Source organism: Pelmatolapia mariae, linkage group LG7, assembly GCF_036321145.2.
Source record: "Pelmatolapia mariae isolate MD_Pm_ZW linkage group LG7, Pm_UMD_F_2, whole genome shotgun sequence".
Taxonomy (NCBI): Eukaryota; Metazoa; Chordata; class Actinopteri; order Cichliformes; family Cichlidae; genus Pelmatolapia; species Pelmatolapia mariae.
In genome coordinates, this window is record NC_086233.1 from 35,452,703 (window position 1) to 35,472,583 (window position 19,881).

Genomic DNA, 19,881 nt, shown 5'->3' on the forward strand with positions numbered 1-19,881 from the left:
ACAGTTAAAAGTGGTGACAGTGTAACATGCAAAAACTTTACAACTGTATCTTTTTATTAGTCTTTTCTAACATAATAATTTCAGTGTGTGCAAAGAGGCAGTGAACTCACCAATGTCATTAACAAAGAAACCCTTCTCATCATAGAGGATGGTCTCATCCCTGGAGCGGAGCTGGACGTTGTAATATGTCCAGATCGAGGTGTGGTTCTGATCGAAGAAGCACTCGTTTGGCGTCTCGTTGCTGTAGTGAGGACATTCACTCCAATTTTTAGAAGACAGAGGAGGGGGTCTGAATGGTGGGGGACAGGATCAGTGCATTAGTCAGTTAAGAAATCCATGAGCAGTGCAAGGTCACAAAAAAAGGGTTGTTCCCATGTATGCATGAAATGCGATTTCATGGTAATCTGCAGATAAGATTATGACCTACCCTGCTAATAAATGGCATTTTGTTCTGAGGGGAATTATAGATAATAAAAAAAGAGGCAGTATGATTATCTAATCTTTTAAATATTCTGTTTGAGTTTTGAGGAATAAACAACTGTGTTATATGAACTCATCAAGTATGACATGTATGTAAAATTAAAGCAATTTATCTAGTTTTTCCTAGCTTCACAATCAAGCAACACAGCTGATAACACATAAAATACAGCCAAAGGTTTCATGGGTCATGAAGGTAGTGCAGGTCGGCCACAAGAGGTCGTTCATCATAAATAAAATAATAAATTAAAAAAACTGAACTAAAATTCTTACTCCTTATAAAATTTTCCAATTTTAAAGAGACAGAACTATATAATTTTGAAGGGTCGCATCTTTTAAACTTTTACAAATTTTTATAAAAATCTTTTGGAATAAACTTGTAGGTTTAGATGCACTTCTCTGACTGAACCAAATCTAATTCTTATTAGATTCTACAGGATAAAGTCCTTACATTTAGATGCAAATTCTCATGAAATATTTGTATTATAAAAAGACACTGGAATAGTGAAGCGAAACAAAATCAGAAGATTTAAACAAACTGGGCTGTAACAGACAGTTTAGAAATAGCTGGTGATAGTCTGGAGATGGATTGGAACTGGGATTTTCATTATTCCTCTTTTATCTTTTTATTGCATTTGCTGACAATTAGAAAATTTACTTTCCCTGTGTTAAAACGTGTGTACTTAAAAAGAGTATTTAAGGCAATAAAGCGTAAACTGCCCGAAGTTAGGAGTGTTAAACGTTACAACATAAGCTGGACTTTGCTTTGTCAACAGAGTGAATGTCTGCACCATAAGTTTAAATTTTATGCATTGGAGGTATAAACCTAGTGGCCCTGGTTAACCTAAACAGCTAAATGATGGTTTATCTACACATAAAGTGTTTCTACTGTGTTTTTGCTCACTTAACAGGCTAAAAATACTTCTATTTTAATACTTTAAAATCATTTCAAAGGCCGCAAACAACTGGCGTTTTCCTCACACTACATACGTGTAGAAACTCTTTAAAGCTGTGCTTAAGAACCTGCAGATGTGCGAATGCCTGTACAAAACAGGCACCTATGACCCATGTTTTTCTTCTTTTTTCCCCTTCCTAATCTTTCCCAAAAAAGCACTCTGGTAGTGATGAGAGATCTTTTCTTCTTACACATTTATAAAGTAGAATAAACGGAGAGCTCTGGGATCAGAGAGATTCTGGAAAGGGCCAACATTCCATCTGCAACGGAAAGTCATCATGTCTGGGGAAGCACAGCCAGTGAGGTGTGGACGTCTCTCAGAGAGAACTGAAGGAAACAGGGAGAAAGGAACAGAGGGGAAGATTACACATAATTATCTTTAATACAGTAAATATCTACTTCTCTTTTCTTTTCCTTGTTGCAAGTGTTATAAAATCTTGTTGCTTTTGAGGATTGCAAAGATACACTTCAGTGACAAGCTAATAATGGTAATCTAACTCCACTGAGGAGCGCAGCCACAAGGCGAGTATCAGCAGTTTCCTGGAAGTCATTTTATTGCTCTTTAAGAGAAAGCAGCAGCTGGAGAGTTCAGTGCCACGACACTCACGGAACAAGCTATTTGCTTTTGCCTTACCTAGAAACACAGTTACACAGAAAGAACCACCGGGAATCTGTTTTACTGCCTGAATAAACTCGAAACACGTGTGCAGAGAGCACATTTCTGCAGTTTCCTTGTACGATACTCTGTCCCAGATCCTGTCTGTGTGAACTGTGATCACGATGCAAAGGTGAAAAATGTGAGCATAATGTGGTTTAACTGGTCTTTTCTGTACAGAATGAAGAAAAACATATTTAATGCAGAAACCAAAGTTTAAGTGGTGCATAATATTCAGTGCATACAGTTAGTAATTTAGCACTGCTTCTTTTTCTCTTCAAGCACTGATGTGCATGCTCAACATGTTCAACCATAAGGTCATTTTGCCCCTTTATTCAATGCTTTCTGTAACACAGTAACATAACACCACTTTAAACATTTGTTTAAACAATACTGATGACGCCAAATATCTACTGCACTCTGCAAGATATGCAAGATATGCATGGGACTTTTCTTGTGGTAGTCATAAAAACTGATTTGGACTTGGCTTGGCAATTTGATTGAATGTGGGCGGTTTCCAAAACTATGTGGAAAAGATTAGCAGTTTTTTTTTTTAACCCTAAAGCACAAACGAGTTGTTTTTCATTTTACTGCAAATGCTGAACTCATATCAAAATGCTGTGTATATGTTCACATTTACAATTTATAGTTATGCAAACGTTTAGACACATATATTTAGCATATATATTATATAGAACCTTTCTGGGGATTTCAAAGTGCTTCCCAACAGGAAATAACAAATAAAAAGACAAATATTAAAACAGAAGAATGTGTGTGCCGGTTCTCAGTCATCCAGGTCATGGTAGTCTAAGGAAAGAAGGTTAGTGGACTTCTTTAAGTTTCCTGAAGTTTCACCTCTCATCCAAGAAGCTTCCTCAGTTCTAAGTCCAGTCACCTTCTTTCCAAGCTCCTTAGATCTACTATGACGAGCTCTGAAAGTGAACACCAAGGCCTTAAACTAACTTTCAGTGCAAAGATGACACAAAATAGGTGTCGCACGGGACACCAGAAACTTTCAGTATTACCTGCTGTATTTAGCTTTTATTAAAAATCCACTTTGTCTGTCTGAACCTTCACAATATGTTACTGTTTAAACATGCTCCTCTTTACTTGACGTTGTGGCCCCTATAAAGGTAAAACGGCTTAGAAGCTGCTCTCAGCCATGGTTAAATGACTCTTTACGTGCTCTACGACACGTTTGCCGCCAAGCTGAAAGACGGTGGAAAAAAGATAAGCTCCAGGTGTTTTTTGATATCCTTCGCAGGACCTGCCTGGAATTTCAGAAATCTGTTAAGTTGGCTAAAGTGGCTTTCCTGTCGGCTGTCATTACAAATAACAGTCACAATCCACATTTTTTATTTAAAACTTTTAACTCATTGATTAATCCCTATCCTGAAATGCCTAGATTGGCTTCCTTAGCTCTTTGTGAAGAATTTTTAAATCATTTTGCAGGCAGAATCTTATCTCTAAGAGTCTCGCACCCCCCTGTGATGAGTCAGGCCCCAGCTTTACGATGCTCCACTAACCTCTATCAGTTTCATCCAGTTTCGCTCCCTACTCTTAAGGGTATAATTGATCACCTAAAACACTCAAACACTGTTCATGACATCCACCCATCTCGCATTATTAAAGATGGGTTTAACGTTATCGGGCCCCGTATTTTATCACTAATTAACCTGTCATTGTTATCGGGCTGTGTTCCGGCTGCTTTTAAACATGCTGTAGTGCAAACTATACTCAGAAAGAGCTGCCTCGATCAGAAAGATCTCGCTGACTTTAGACCTATTTCCAAACTCCCGTTTCTGTCTAAAATCCTAGAGAAGATTGTTCATTCCCAACTTCAAACTTATCGGGGAAAATTTTCAGTTAATTAAAAAAAAAAAAAAAATTGTATTTAGCAAAGATTCGGCCCAAGGGTAACAAGTATAAAGAGAACAGCATAGAACCTAGCACAGACCCCTGGGGGACACCAGAGGTAACAGGGGCAATGGAGGAAGAGTAGGTACCCATCGTAACAGAAAAGGACCTTTCAGATAGATCAGATTTAAACTAGCTAATGCATCTGATTAAATTCAATTCTTTAAATTGCGATTAAAAACGTATTTATTTAGCCTTGCCTTCCCTGCCTCCTAGACCCTGCATTTTTAAGTGTACTGTAACTTATCTTTTTTTGCTTTTATTAATGTTTTTATGGTTTAACCTTCAGCCTTTCGGCTCGTGCCTACTATGCCTGCTGTATCATTGGTTAGTTATGTCTCCCACCTGTCAGTATATTTTATTTTTATTTATTTCATTTTATTATTTTATTTACTTGTATTTATTATTACTCTTAATTGGTTTCTGTGAAGCACTTTGGCATATATCTGGTTTTTAAATGGGCTATATAAATAAAATTGTATTGTATTGTAATTGTATTGCTATCCAGAATCCTGCAATGAAAGCACTAACAGAGACTAGGAAAGAGATCACATTTCTCCAGTATTATCATTGGCTGCCTGCTAAATCCAGATTTGACTTTAAAGTCCTCCTCACATACCAAGTTCTCAAGGATCAGACCTGATCGTATCTCAAAGACCTCATAGTATCATATTATCCCAATGGAGCAATTCTCTCTCAGACTGCTGGCTTGCTTGTGGTTCCTAGAGTTTCTAAAAGAGGAACGGGAGACGAAGTCTTCAGCTATCAGCTAAACTCCCAGTTTAGGTTCAGGAGGCAGGTACCCTCTCTACTTTTCAGATTGGGCTTTAAACTACAAATCTGGAGGACCCCCTGTGATTTTGTGCTGGGCACCTCACCCCTATTCCCCTCTGTCCTTGTTTATCATCATATTTTCATAATGATGATAAACCATTAACCTTGTGTCTTTTCCCCCATGAAGTCCCACTTGCTTTGTTCTTGTTCCTTCCTGCAGATGTTTCGGTTTCCGGAGCTTTGTGTTCCCGGTGTGTGTTTAATGAAGCCTCTTACCGGCCAAATGTTTCCTTTGTGTGCTGTTTGTCATCTCTCTCTGCTAAACTTCGCACTTTCCCCTCGCTATCCAACCAGTCGCACCAGATGGCTGCCCCTCCCTGAAACTCCACCACTGTGCAGCTCAGAGCAAGATCGGCAACGGTTTCGGTTTTCTCCAATATTATAGAGATTTTACCTTAAAACAAAATGCTGTTAACTGGTGCTACAAATTTTGGAGCTCGTGGTTTACACTTTATTCCTTTTCTCTTAAGAAAGGTTTTAAGTTTTGTTCATATTGTTTGTGATTTGTTTATCATCTCCACAGGGACTGTAGTCCCTGCATTTTGTTTGGTTATTTTTAGGTTTGGATTCTCTGTGTGTCTAGTTTACTGTTTGTAGAGCAGTTTTAATTTAGTGCCTCGTGTTTAGAAGTTTTGACATGTTTATTTTCTGAGCTTCCCTATTCAGTCTTTATGGTGTCTTGTTTTTCTACCTTTGTTGTTTGAGTCTTCAGGTGTTATCTTTATTTACTGATGTCTTTACGGAGTTTGTTTAGTTAGTTCCCTCTGTTTGTCTTCGTCTTTTAGTGTTTCCTCGCCCCTGTCTTCTTGTGTAGACATGTTCAGTATGTTTTCTTGTCGCACTTGGTAAATGTTTGTATTCTTTTCTGTTTGCTTCCTTTAGAAACTGTGTGCACTTTTACTTCCTACCCTTGCCCTTTTCTGATCGTTCTCAGCTGTTTTTTGTTAGCCCTTATGTGTCTCCGTATAAAGGCATCCAATCCTCATTTTTGTGGTTGTGTCGTGTGATCCTCCACCTGTTTACTTCCAAGCGTTCCTAGTTTAGTTTTGGATTCTATTTTCTCTTTGTTTTGGACTCTTGCTGTTAGAGATCTGCATGCATGAAGGTATAAATAAAACAGCCCGCCTCTCTGCTTTTGGGTTCATCTTTTTTAATAATATTTGATATCAAATCAGGGATGTGGGAATTAAAAAAACAAAACAAAAACAAGGTAATTAGTTTTGCCAAATAAAAAGGCACTTTTTAATCCACATATGCACAAAACTTATAATTAAGGATGTTGGCGCTTCAGCTGATTTTTCCTGACTTTCACAAAACAAATCAGCAGCGCTGATAGGAAGAGTGATTTTTGGGGCTTTTTTCCCTCCAAGTGAAAACCAAATAAAAGCCGATATTATCTCATCTTAAAAACAGTTAAGTTTTGTGTGTCCATCATGTCCTTTTACACTATATGTTGGGTTTTTATTATTTTCCTGAATTTTATTTTATTGTACACTGGTCAAAAAATCCAAAGGAACACTGGATATCTACACTGATATGGACTGGGCAATGTGTTAGATTTGAAAGGACGCTACAATACAATAGAAATGAAAAGAATACGCAGCAGGTTAATCCATTTTGCTGAAATTTCATTGCAAATGAAAATTGTATTCTGTAGTCTGTATGGACCCCGCGTCCTTTATGCATGTAGAGACATTCACAACAGCAGACTGCTGAAGGTCATTTTGTAGCTCTGGCAGTGCTTATCCTGTTCCTCCTTCCACAAAGGAGCAGATACCATCCTGCTGATGGTTTAAGGACCTTCTACAGCCTTGTCCAGCCCCTAGAATTAACCGCCCGTCTCCTGGAATCTCGAGTCTGTGCTGGGAGACACAGCGAAGTACATCTTGTATGTTGGGGCTATCTATTCTGTGTATTTTGTTGACTTGGGTGGTGAAAAGTGACTTGCTTTGGCTAAATAGGGTGTGTATGCACAGCAGTCTGGATGGGAGAATGGGGATATGTTTGTGAAATGTCAAGTAGGTGTCCTTTTAAATAGAAAGCTGAGAGCCTTTTTTAAATTTTTAAAAAAAAATTTTTTTAAAAACAAGCTGTTAGGTAAACACAGCAGTAGCCGCTGACTACATCAACATGTCCGAGAGGATAAAACACGAGATAGAAGTGTGAGAATGAGATGACTCCTTCACATCTGAGAGGCAGCAGATGAACAGCTTTGGCCTGCTTCAGAGAAAAAGCCGTCATGGGTTAAGAATAACCTGTGTATTCGATCCCCTGCTCCTCCTTAGAACTGTGTCAGGATTAAGAGAATAATTAATTTGACACTCAGCTATGTGGTGGATTCCTGTAGCTCAGTTTAGTGATAAATGAAAACATGGAACATTTCTTTGAGTTGGTATGCGCTTGAATGTGAGCGTTCAAGAACATTACTTCATATTAATTATTATTAATTACTCTTAAACTGTAGGCAGGGCCCCACTGACGGGAGGCGGAGCAATGCAGGTATTTGTTTTTCCTTTTTTTAAAGGAAAAAAAAAAAATCAACAAATAAGAACTTTCTGATGCAATTGCACTTAATGTCAAGTGAAATTCAACTTTGATCTCCTTGTAATGTTAATCATTGACAGAAATTGTGTGTGTGTGTGTGTGTCTCGGGGAGGGGGTGGGGGGGGGGGGGTGTTCTAGAACAGCCGTTCTACAGTGGAAAAATGGATCCAGAGGATTTTTCTCAGTTTTATCGTGACAGTATAGTCCATGAAATGAATAAATATCTGGCGCTCTACTGTTTATGGTGAGACACCTTTTGTATAAATGAGTAACTTGCAGATTTGCTGATGTACTTTGGATCACTGACCCACTTTTGCACTCAGACACTCTAAAATATTTTTGAATACAGAGGACTTCATGGTCGACTCAATGACTGCAAGATGCCCAAATCACCACCCCTCCACCACCATGCTTGATAGTTGGTATGAGGTGTGGTGATCTGCATGTATTAGGCAGGACATTGTTCCAGATGCCTTTGGGTTTGTTCAGATGCAACTTAGATGCAAACCTAAACCATGCTGCCATGTTCTTTTTAGAGAGAAGAAGAGTTTTCTTTTTTCCTAGAAACCCTTCCAAACAAGCTGGACTTGTTCAGTCTTTCTCTAATTGTACTGTCAAGAGCATTTCACATGCTAACTGAGGCCTGCAGATTTTAGGATGTAGCTCGGGGGAGGTTTTACAGTTTTTCTGAGTATTACACAGTATGACCTTAGGGTAGAATTGCTGGGTATCCATTCCTGGAAAAAAAAAATCTGGCATTGTGTTAACATGAACCTGTATGCTCCAGACCGGCAACATGTCAAAACCTCTTTTTTTTTTTTTTCTTTTTTTTCCCCCCAAAAAAGCTAGTCACGCTTGTTAATAATGGAAGCAGCAAGGATGTACTTAGTTTTTCACTCGGTTGCACAGAGTCATGTGAAAACGTTTTTTTCACATGACTGTAGTGCCGGCATGGAAAATCTTAACCTTGGAAAGAGTGATATACTGCAGTTTGATATACACAAAGTCATCTTGTAAAGTGCGTAATTTCATTCAAAATGCAAAAATAGCTATCTGCATCTCACGTGTTGGCCCTCAAACAGTTTTCCTCGAATGTTTCTGACTCGAAGTGTGTTTCTACCACCACAGTGACACCATCTATCTTATCTAGCTTCATATATAATCTATGATCTGAAGGGACATGTAGGCACGTGACTGGGGAAATATAGTTTGCATAAAACAATGACACAGAGGTTTGAATATGGTCTCTGTATGATTAGAACTAAAAAAGGAGATTACTGATGCCATGAAAAGTGTTAAATAATACTCTTGTTTCAATGGGCAGAAGGTATGCTGACCATTCTGGTCAATCAGTAACACTATGTGGATATGTAATAACTTCTAAATAAGGCATGTTATTAGTCAGAATGCCCAGCAGGTTGCAAATTAGTCGTAATTCATTCAGCTCCACCAGCTAAAACAATAAAGTGCTTTCAAATGAATGCGACTTTAATTATGGCCCAATAAAATGATAAGAGGTGAAATTATTACTCAATCAATGGTAATAACATTGCTGTGAAATAATCATGATTTGATTTGCTAAAAGCACAGCTTCCCTGCTTAAAATGGTCTTAGAAGGAAAAAGCAAATGGGGTGCTGCACTGTTATTTGTTTGAGTTTAAGATAAGTTGCGACCAAATAATATAATATAATTAGTGCTGTCAGCGTTAATCTCGTTAAAATGACATTAACGGCATAACCACATTAATGTGGCAAATTTCCATTAGCCAGTTAGCGCGGATCGCCCCGTGCGTGGGGCTGGAAGGCGCTAACGCGTTAACGAGCTAACTCGGTAACGGAGATTTGCCACGTTAATGCGGTTATGGCATTAACGTCATTTTAACGAGATTAACGCTGACAGCACTAAATATAATACGATGAAAGGGTAAGCAGAGTAATTTTCTACTTTTGCTAACAACAATTCTGTGATTTCAGGGTTTATTTCACTTGTATTTAAAGTACTGAGTGAAAGTGAAAAAGAAGACAAAATGGAAAAAGTGTATTGTGCCAGAGCGTATTATACACGTGTTGTGTAGTTGGGCCATTTGCAGGCAGAGAAGTGATTAAAAAAACTAGACTGGCTTGCAAAGGGTTTTCATTTTTGTGCCTGTGCATCAAAGTGCTGCTGTGTTTGCTTAGCAGCCACCAAGCAGAGTTCACTTGTGGTGTAAGTAAACATGTGAGCAGTAGTTCTGGAGCAGCAGATATCATTAGAGCTACAAAACACACAGACGGTTTCCAAGATGGCAATATCAGCTTACAGCTTGTTCTCATTACAGGGCTTCTCTTACAGATCTGCCACGAGCTTACGGGGTAAACATGTTTACTGCATGTTTTTTCTCAGAGGCCTCCTGGCAGCCTATTTCAGGGTAAAACAAAACACCCTTGTGTGATTTGTTTTGATAAGATGTGTTATGTTTTAGCTCTGATTTTGAAGGGAAATAGCAGATAAATTAATTTCCTTTTGACGGACTGCCTCGTACACTTACCAAATCCACCTAATTAATCAGTTCATGTTTTCCCCCTTATTGCACCTGTTAACCTGTGCTCAGCAAATTGGTGGGAAGCCTTCATTAATGTCTTTCCTGTGAGCAGACAGCGAAAACAGTGATTTAGAGATTCACATGCTCAGACATCAATAAGTGCACTCTCAGGGGGGAAATGCCTTACGCGCTGCATTTAGAAAAGCCATTTCCTTCCTTGGCTAAGAGCCAAGAAGCCCTCATCGGTGATTAAAGTTCCAGCCTTTTAGAAACCCAACAAGCTTTATGGGCAAATCATGGGCAGGAAAACAGTTTATTCATGCCAAAAAGCAACAATATAACCTCCTAAGAGAGGAAATGCTGTTTTATCAACGGCAAATGTCCTGATTTCTAAGTAATATCCCCTGTGGTGCTCTAGTAGCAAAGAGGAAAAACACTTGTTGACCCCTACAGAGACCACTCAATTCCTAGAAGTAGTACCTCCCACAGCTGGTGCTTCAGTATAGCTGGAAAGTAAGAGGAGTTATTTTTGGCTATGTGTGCTCTAAAAAGAAATGTACTATTTGTTCCAATGCTGTAGCTTGACCCAGATGAGCATATAAGTGGCCAAATGGAACAAGAAAGGAGGAAAGAAAGAGCATAAACACCCCTTAAGATGTGACAGAGCTATTGTAAAAGTTTTGTTACCTTTAGGTGAAAAAAAAAAACCCTTGAAACTTGAAACAGATAATGTTGACTTTTATTGTGAAACAAGAACAAAACAGTTAAAGCCGACTGATTGTTGACTCTTTAAAATCCTCTAACTTTTTCCTTTGCTTTCATCATCATTACTTTGAAAGCCAGTTACATTTCTTAATTATTTCATTTATGTTTAACTATTTCATTTTCAAAATGCTAGCGAAAATGCCAGATTGAGTGTGGTATTTTATGCCTCATTGGTTGCCTCAGATGTTACAGCCCTTTCTCATCTCCAGGGCATCAGTGTCAAAACTACTGGTGTGGCAGATGAAAAAAGGCACAAGTTGTCCTTTTGCATCTTGCCCTGATGCACCATGTTAAGGATTAATTGAGCCCAATTGGTCCCTCCCAACTCATTATTTCACAACAAACAGGGCCATTGTTGTGAAAGTGTGTGTTTAAATCCAAACCAGTCCTCTCCTAATCCTATCCATGCAGATGTTACCTAAACTCAGCAGTCGTTTTCAGTGCCAAATCTAACCAGTGGGTGGAATTAAAAGTAAAAAAAAAAACAAAAAAACAACCCCCCCCCCCAAAAAAAAACAAAACACTACAATACAACACTCCTCATTCACACCTATTCATACTAGGGCTGCCACGATTAGTCGACTAGTCACGATTACGTTGACTACTAATTTAACAGTCGACGCGTCGTTTGAAGCTTTGTAAGATCCCGAAAGACTCAGGAATAAGTAGTAGGACTTAAGAGTGTAATAACGGACTGAAACAGAAGATGGCAGCATTGCATGTCCAGCTGCTGTTAAACCCCGAAGAAGAAGAAGCAGTGTCCTGTTTCATAGCTGTGTCCAAATTTAGCGGCCGCATCCTTCGGAGGCTGCATTTGTAGGCCAATTACGTTACAGCGATGCGGCGAAGCCTGTCCAAATTCGAAGACTCCCCCAAACGCGCCCGAAAAGTGCGTTCTTCATTTCCCCAGATTTGAAGGATGGGTCGGGTGTATTCTTTGTGACCCAGCCAATCTCAGAATTCATAGCTCAGCCGAGCCAATTCCAGTTTTCAACAATGGCGGCAACTACTAAGTTTTAATATTACTCTTATTACTCTTTCTGGGTCACAAAATAAACTTTTAACATAATTTCAGGCGAGAATGTAGCTGTGTAAACTTCAAATATCTGCTCGGTTTATCAAGACATTTGCAAAAGTGCTCCCACGTTTTTGGAGACCCACCAGCTCGATAACTCCCGGCACATCATTTTCAAACCCCCCGCGGTCTTTCACTACTCAGGTTAACATGATATATAAGTCCCTCAGATAATTTAAAAATTTTATTTTTGGCTTTTTTCAGTGTTTTATTTGTTCCTCAGTAAATTGGTTTGGCTGAGATTAAAGTTATAGTTTTCACACAGCTGAATAAATGCCAAACAGAGAATGATTAAACAGAAGTGTGAAATGGTAGAGAATTTACTCCAGTGTCCTGTTATATTTTTACATAGAAAGAACAGACGGCCGAGTTTATTAAACTCCACCGAGACAATCTGCAAATTTCATTAAAAGCTTAATAAACTAAACTAACCTTGTCTTTATTTTTAGTTAGCACATACCTTAAACACTTCAAGCTGTAAGCTAATGATAGTTATATAAGAGCAGATGCGTGCTGGTGCAATAAGCTGTGCGTTTTATGTCCAGTGGACGCATGATCTGATTAGGCGACTAATCGCAAAAATAATCTGTGACTAGTCGACTATCAAAATAATTGTTTGTGGCAGCCCTAATTCATACAAGCACTTTTTTCTACACCTAAGGCCTTTTACACACAGTCATACTCCGATGAACACATCGAAGAGCAACTTGGGGTTCAGTATCTATGCCAAAGGTTACTTAGGCTACGTTCACACTGCAGGTCTTAATGCTCAATTCCGATTTTTTGATCAAATCCGATTTTTTTGTCTGCTTGTTCACACTACAAATAAAATGTGACACAAAGCACAAAAAGGCTGGAACTTGCGCAAAAGAAGACGTCACACACAACGCGCTCTGTTTAGACCCAGACCAAATAGTATTGTTTGACTGATGGCCCTTAATATAAAGACTTCGGACTTTACGTTTCCCAATTTTTGTTATTTTATCATTTACATAATAATGTAAATAACCTAATAAGAGGAGCGGTGCTTCAAAGGATAGTTGCAGATTATACAGTATAAATAAAATGTTCGCATTTCTCCAACGCTGTCGTCCCAACAGTTTCACTGGATGGCCAGGAAGCGTTCGCGATGTCTTCTCGGGCGCTTCTCCGGAGCTGATAATTGATGTCTGTCTTGTGTCAGTGACGTAAAAGACGGATTTAATGCGACATGACCGTTCAAACAGCAGTCGCTTTCTAAAACATCGGATATGTATCGGATTCAGTAGCACATACGAAAGTGACCCAGATCGGATTTGAAAATATCGGATTTGTGCCGTTCACACTGTCATACCATGATCGGATATGGGTCGCACAGGGTAAAAAAAAATCGGATTTTATGCGCTTTCGCCTGCAGTGTGAACGTAGCCTAAGGCATGCAGTCTGGAGACTGGAGCAGCCAGCGATTGAACTGATTGGTAGATGACCCGCGTTCAAGCCACCCACTATTGATCCTGGAAACTGTTGTCTCTCAGAGGCAGTGATGTGAAAGGACACCTTGTGTGTAATGGGGAGACACATGAGGCAAATTAAAATCTGCATTATAAAATCTGCCAGAATGAAAACGGTTTGGAATCAATCTGGCTGTGGTTATAAGGCTCCATAAAGTTCAGCAAAACTGAAGGTTTTCCTTTTGTATTCATCTTGTAAATATGTGTTTAAACTGAACTTTTAACATTGGACATGGTAATATAACTAAGAGGTTGGTTTGGCAAAATACAACCAGTTTGCATAGCCACCCTATCTTTGTTTGCCTCTATGTTTAAGTGGCTTTTAGCCTGTCGGCATGACAACATAAAACACTGAGCACTCTCTATAAATATACCTGATGCAGAATCTGTAGGTAAACACCATATTTTTGGTACTGAGTAGCAAGATCATACAAACATTTGTGAAAGAATGGTTGTTTTTAAAGAGTTCTCTAAACTTTAAGTATAGTACTCTAATGAGACTACCTCCTCTTAAATAATCAAAATTAACTGTAAGCGGTATTATGTGCATATACGCAAAGTGGAAGCATACCAAGTAAAGTTACTGGATGGGATTGCCGAGCGCTGATGGATATAAAGTGGTCCCTTGCCATAACGCAGTTCACCTTTCACGACCTCACTGTTTCACAGATTATTTTGTGCAATTTTGCATGCTTTTCTTTTTTTGTTTTGTTTTTTGTTTACACGCATTGTGTTCTGCATCCTGATCGGCTGTAGACCATTGTCAATCAGTCTCCTGCTGTGTCTCCTTTACAGTACAGAATGCATTCAGCTTGTCAAATTTACATAAATCTTCGATCGCTAGCAGTGTGACTCTGAAGTGCTGTACTGTATGTTTGCAAGTTTTCTCCCCAACAAACACAACAATGTCGATGAAACGTTTTGCACCATCAAAGGCACCTGCGGTAGCACCCAAGAGGCAGAGGAAGAAGACCATCGCACAAAAAAAAAAAAAGCTAAAGGAAGGTAGAAGTTACCGTATTTTTCGGACCATAAGGCACACCGGATTATGAGGCGCATTAAGAGAAACAAAACAGTCAGTTAAGCCAAACTTTACTCAACTCATTTTTCTTGCTTCCTCTACTTCCGTACCATTGATTCATTAATGTTGAATTCTCTCGCAGCTGCTCTATTCCCATGTTCTGGAACTGAAAAAAGGGTTGGATCTTTGGTTTCATTCTATAATGGTGGACATATTTTTCTATGAAGGTCTGAACTTTGAAAGTGTTTAAATAAGAGAGAAAAGTGCGAAAATGTTCATGCCTGTCTGAGAAATGTGTATAAAGTGTGTAGTGAGGGGTTTTACAGCCTTAAAACATCTATAATAATTGGAAAAAATAAAGCTGGCTACTTCGCGGATTTCACCTATCGTGGGTTATTTTTAAGAACGTAACTCCCGCAATAAACGAGGGACCACTGTAGTGCATAAACGTCGCCAATGATCTGCTGAGTCAGCTACTGCAGAGCTAGAAATTCCTATGGATATAACATCAGCACAGAAACTGTGCAGTGGAAGCTTCATGGAATGGGTTTCCATGGCAGGGCAATTGCATGCAAGCATTACATCACAAAGCACAACACCAAATAGTGGCTATTATAGCTACAAAGAGGGTCCCAGTACCTTTGTCCATATAGTGTACATTTGCGTAAATACAATTTCAAGGCCTCTGGCTATATTTTGATGATGATTCAGCCTTTTTAAATTTATGTTGATTCTGAAAATCTTGTCTACACTAAAAAATTCCAGAGTAGGTTCTCATATTACACAATTAGATCACGAAGTTTATGTTGGTTCTGTAGATATTCCTCCCACTGGGCAAGCAGCCATTAACCATGGTGACACTAAACCTCCACAACATTTGAGATCACTGGAGTGAGTCAGAAATGTACAGGTCACTACAAGCTGGCTAGTGTGTTGCCAAATCTGTTTTTAAAAAGAACTCTTTTTACTTGTGACTTCACTGTTTTCAATCAACAAGCTGTCCTCAGTCTCATTTTTTTTTTTCTAGAGCAGCAAACACTCCTGTCAAAACACAGCGGCCTTGTAAAATCCCACTTAAAGGGTACTGAACACAAAGAGGATAATAGCAAACAGCAGGAGATCATGTTCTCTGTCCACACCTCTGCTAACTTACTGAGCATTATGTAACAAGACAAAGCACCGGATGTCCGTGTGTGACATAAATGGCCAGCACAGACATAGTTTATCACTGTGGATAAAACACAGCCTATGTGTCCACATACACAGCATTTCCACTTCCATTTGCGGACTGTTTGGTAGAAAGCCAGGCCTCTACGAACTGAACAGCTTCCCATTGTTTAACAACAGCCGAGTGCTCTCTGTTCAGAATTCCTGGGAAGCCACTTCACTAGAACTCTGCTCTCTGCTCACCGAGGCTCTCTGTGAATGGGTTATGCAACCCATTTCATGTTCATTTTAAAGCCAAACCAGCTCAGTAAGTATGCAACTATTAGTATTTTACATTACACTAGGCTCAAAGTCTCCTGTGACCATTAAAAGCATCCTGATCTCTGGTAATAGTTCCCCAGTTATTATGATGTTCCTCAATTTTTATTCCCACAAAACAGTTGAACAGCATCTGAAAATCTGGCTAGTAGAAGGCACCAGATGTCATAGCAGTAGGGTTGCAAAATACAACCAAAGGCACGAATAAACGTCATTTAATGACTGTGTTTTCAAACCTGAATCAGGTCTTCCACAGCTTTACAAACATGCATGCTGATTTATTGAAATAAATATTCAAAATCCTACCTGGTTCTGAGGTCGACTGCAGCACCGAAGCAGTGAGGATGTGAAGCACAAAGAGGAGCATGGTGAGAGTGGGAGCCATGGTGTGGAGCTGTGGAGGAGACATGTGGGTAATGTTAAGTTTCTCAGGGCAGTCCACCCAGCTGAACCACACAGCCCACGAAGGCCCAGCCCACGAAGGCCCAGCCCACTACCACCATTAAACCAGTACGCTCCCACCGGGGGTGTAACTAGACCTAAACCTCTGCTGAGGCACTGTTATTTAAGGCAAAGAATGTTTTTTCCTGGTTTACTAAAATATTCTATACCAGCTTCCCATGCTGAACTTATTACTACTTCGACTACTGCCACACTGCTGCAGGTGCTATACATTAGTAACAATCTCTGTATGTTTATAGTTTCAGCTTGCTTATAAGAAAATTGGATTAACTTTATTAAACTTTTGCACATTTGCATTTTTTCTGCACAATAACTGATAAAAAAAATCCATGACTTGAGTAAAGATTCTAAAATAATATATAACAACATAATGCTTAATGCACGTAGAAGACCAGTAGTACTGAAAACAAGAAAACACAAATATTATTTATCTCAGAAATCTCTGTCCTCCCCCTCTCTATCTTCCTCTCTCCTTCTCTGTGCCAAGGTAACAGTGAAACAGAATTTATAACAATAAAGTCATAACAATATTCTAAATCAATACGGGCTGCTGCTGGCCATGGACAGGTAACATTCTTTTCACTTGTTCATACCTGGATCTGTAACTGTCCTATACTGTAAACAAACACTGAAGGTTAAAATTAGCCAGCCAGTGTTTTTGACGCTATTTAAACAGCAAATATGGATAAGCAGAAACTTTTTAAGTCACTTTAATCACCCTTCATCATCACAACAGTTTGCACTTTTGCCTGCTAACGCTTCAGGTAAGACGTGTTTTAAATCTACACCACTGATTTGTGTCATTAGATTAGCTCTTCATCTTCCTTCTGGGTTAGCGTTAGAAGTTAGCATTTTAGCATTATTTTCCAAACTATTATTGCTATTATTTTCAGGGCTACTACGGTTTTGGGAGTGCTTGAGTGCTCTAAAAATCTTTTCTGATTAGTTTTTATTTTATTTTTTTTTGACATTTTGCCTTTAATTCAGTTTAGTATCAGTTTGTTTGCTTGTTTCTGTTTAGCAGCTTTAGCTATTTATTAATTCTTATCTAGAACATTAGTAGAGGTGTTACAATAAGAACACAGAAGTCGTTGAAAGCAGTTGACTCACGGTTTTTGATTGGTTGAGTGGTTGCTGGAAACTAACAAGCATCCGCCAGCCGGTTAGGGAATACACATTTTTCACTAGCAACCAGTGGTTGCCGGGGGCTCACTGTATGACTGAGGCCTTTGTTAAATACACGGCTCAATTCCCCCAAAATGGATTAAGCCTCATCCTAGACTAAACCTTTTTTCAATAGAGTTGTCACAGATTTTTTTCCTTTTAGTCTTTTAGGTTTAATCCATGTTTGGGAAACTGGCTAGTAGAATTCTTTATAGTTAAGCTTTCAGTTTAAGAGTGAGTGACATTTTCAGATTTGTCTGTCCACATGTCTAAGAAATTTCTGAGCTAACAAGCTAGCCCAGTGTCCATTTTAAGCTAGTTGCATGTTGCTTGTTTTTCCAGACACCACTACGTGCTACATCTTGTGCACTATCACAATTTAATGGATGCATTTCTTGTTACCTGCATTAAACTCAAGAAAAGAATAAATGACTAAGTCTCATTCATCCACACTTCAAATCACTTCATTATATGAAGCTCAGAGTGCACAAAGAAAGCATTTCTTCTCTGCAATTGCAGCAGAAGCAGAAACTGCAGCTTCTTAACGCAACGAAATGATGAAGCAGTAAGACAGTTACACTCACTGGCACCTTAATTAGGTACACCTTGCTAGTGGTGACTTGGACCCACTTTTTTCCTTTGAAAAACTGCCTTAATTCTTCACCGCATAGGATAAACATGGTGCAAACATGGTGATAACATTGTGCAGTTGCTGCAGATTTGTTGGTTGAGTGGGAAAATCCCTTCAGATCAGCAGTTCCTGAAATACTCAGACCAACCCGTCTGGCACCAACAACAATGCCATGTTCAAAGTTACTTCAGTCACCCTTTTCCCCCATTTCAATGCTCAGTCTGAACTTCAGCAGGTCATCTTGACAATGTTTACATGTCTAAATGCAGGCTTAGCAGATATGCATTAAAAAGCAGCTGAGCAGGTATACCTAACAAAGTGGCCAGTAAGTGCATATCCATAGTAGTATTTTAGCAGCTGTTCAAAACTGCAACCTGTTTAATGACATGTTTTTATTATCTTTTTTTGTTACACAAAGATGGGAATGAATGAGACAACACCAGTTATTCGAAAGCAGCAAGGACAAGCAGGTTAAGAAATGTGTTTTATTCATTATGCTTCTTGGTATTCACACACAATCCATCTTTCTTGGAAAGGCATATTTCGAAATACTAAACAGATTTCTTCTGAACGTGACACCCAGCCAGTGGTGTTGGATTCCTGCCAGCTCTTGTGAAATCCAACCTTACTACTTCTCTGGGCTTTGCGTAGCTCTTGTTTGCTGACATCAGTTGCCATTTTTTCAGTGCCAAATTAATCTACCCAGAACTCAGTGAGTTCTGTGAGCTTTGATTAGAGGTGGTAATGAGAGATGATAATAAAGGTCTTTTTGTATAAATATTTATCACAAACACGTATTATAACATTTAAAAACTTAGCACTGCTCAGACTGTTGGAGCTTATAAATTTGTGCCAAGGAATTTTCAAAAGTTAAAGAAAACGCAAAACCACATATACAGTCAGGTTCATAAATATTGGGACATCGACACAATTCTAACATTTTTGGCTCTATACACCACCACAATGGATTCCAAATGAAACGAACAAGACATGCTTTAACTGCAGTGTCAGCTTTTATTTGAGGGTATTTACATCCAAATCAGGTGAACGGTGTAGGAATTACAACAGTTTGCAAATGTGCCTCCCACTTCTTGAGGGACCAAAAGTAATGGGACAGAATAAGAACCATAAATCAAACATTCATTTTTTAATACTTGGTTGCAAATCCTTTACAGTCAATCACAGCCTGAAGTCTGGAACACATAGACATCACCAGACGCCGGGTTTCATCCCTGGTGATGCTCTGCCAGGCCTCTACTGCAACAGTCTTCAGTTCCTGCTTGTTCTTGGGGCATTTTCCCTTCAGTTTTGTCTTCAGCAAGTGAAATACATGCTCAATCGGATTCAGGTCAGGTGATTGACTTGGCCATTGCAAAACAGTCCACTTCTTTCCCTTCAAAAACTCTTTGGTTGCTTTTGCAGTATGCTTTGGGTCGTTGTCCACCTGCACTGTGAAGCGCCATCCAATGAGTTTTGAAGCATTTGTCTGAATATGAGCAGATAATATTGCACGAAACACTTCAGAATTCATTGTGCTGCTTTTGTCAGCAGTCACATCATCAATAAATACAAGAGAACCAGTTCCACTGGCAGCCATACATGCCCACGCCATGACACTTCCACCCCAATGCTTCACTGATGAGGTGGTATGCTTAGGATCATGAGCAGTTCCTTTCCTTCTCCATACTCTTCTCTTCCCATCACTCTGGTACAAGTTGATGTTGGTCTCATCTGTCCATAGGATGTTGTTCCAGAACTGCGACGGCTTTTTCAGATGTTGTTTGGCAAACTCTAATCTGGCCTGCCTGTTTTTGGGGCTCACCAAAGGTTTACATCTTGTGGTGAACCCTCTGTATTCACACTGGTGGAGTCTTCTCTTGATTG

At 39.2% G+C, this 19,881-nt stretch overlaps 1 protein-coding gene across 2 annotated transcripts in view; it reads right to left on the bottom strand.

Moving 5' to 3' along the window:
* LOC134632214 (growth hormone receptor-like) overlaps positions 1 to 19,881 on the bottom strand; it is a 33,927-nt gene that overhangs the window by 5,840 nt on the left and 8,206 nt on the right. For both annotated transcript variants that reach the window (XM_063480866.1, XM_063480867.1), the window contains exons 2-4: positions 16,047 to 16,134; positions 1,624 to 1,759; positions 111 to 289 (exon numbers count right to left, since the gene is read on the bottom strand). In XM_063480866.1, the coding sequence (XP_063336936.1) occupies positions 111 to 289; positions 1,624 to 1,759; positions 16,047 to 16,125 (394 nt within the window). In that variant the 5' untranslated portion in view covers positions 16,126 to 16,134. The remainder of the gene's footprint in view (positions 1 to 110; positions 290 to 1,623; positions 1,760 to 16,046; positions 16,135 to 19,881) is intronic.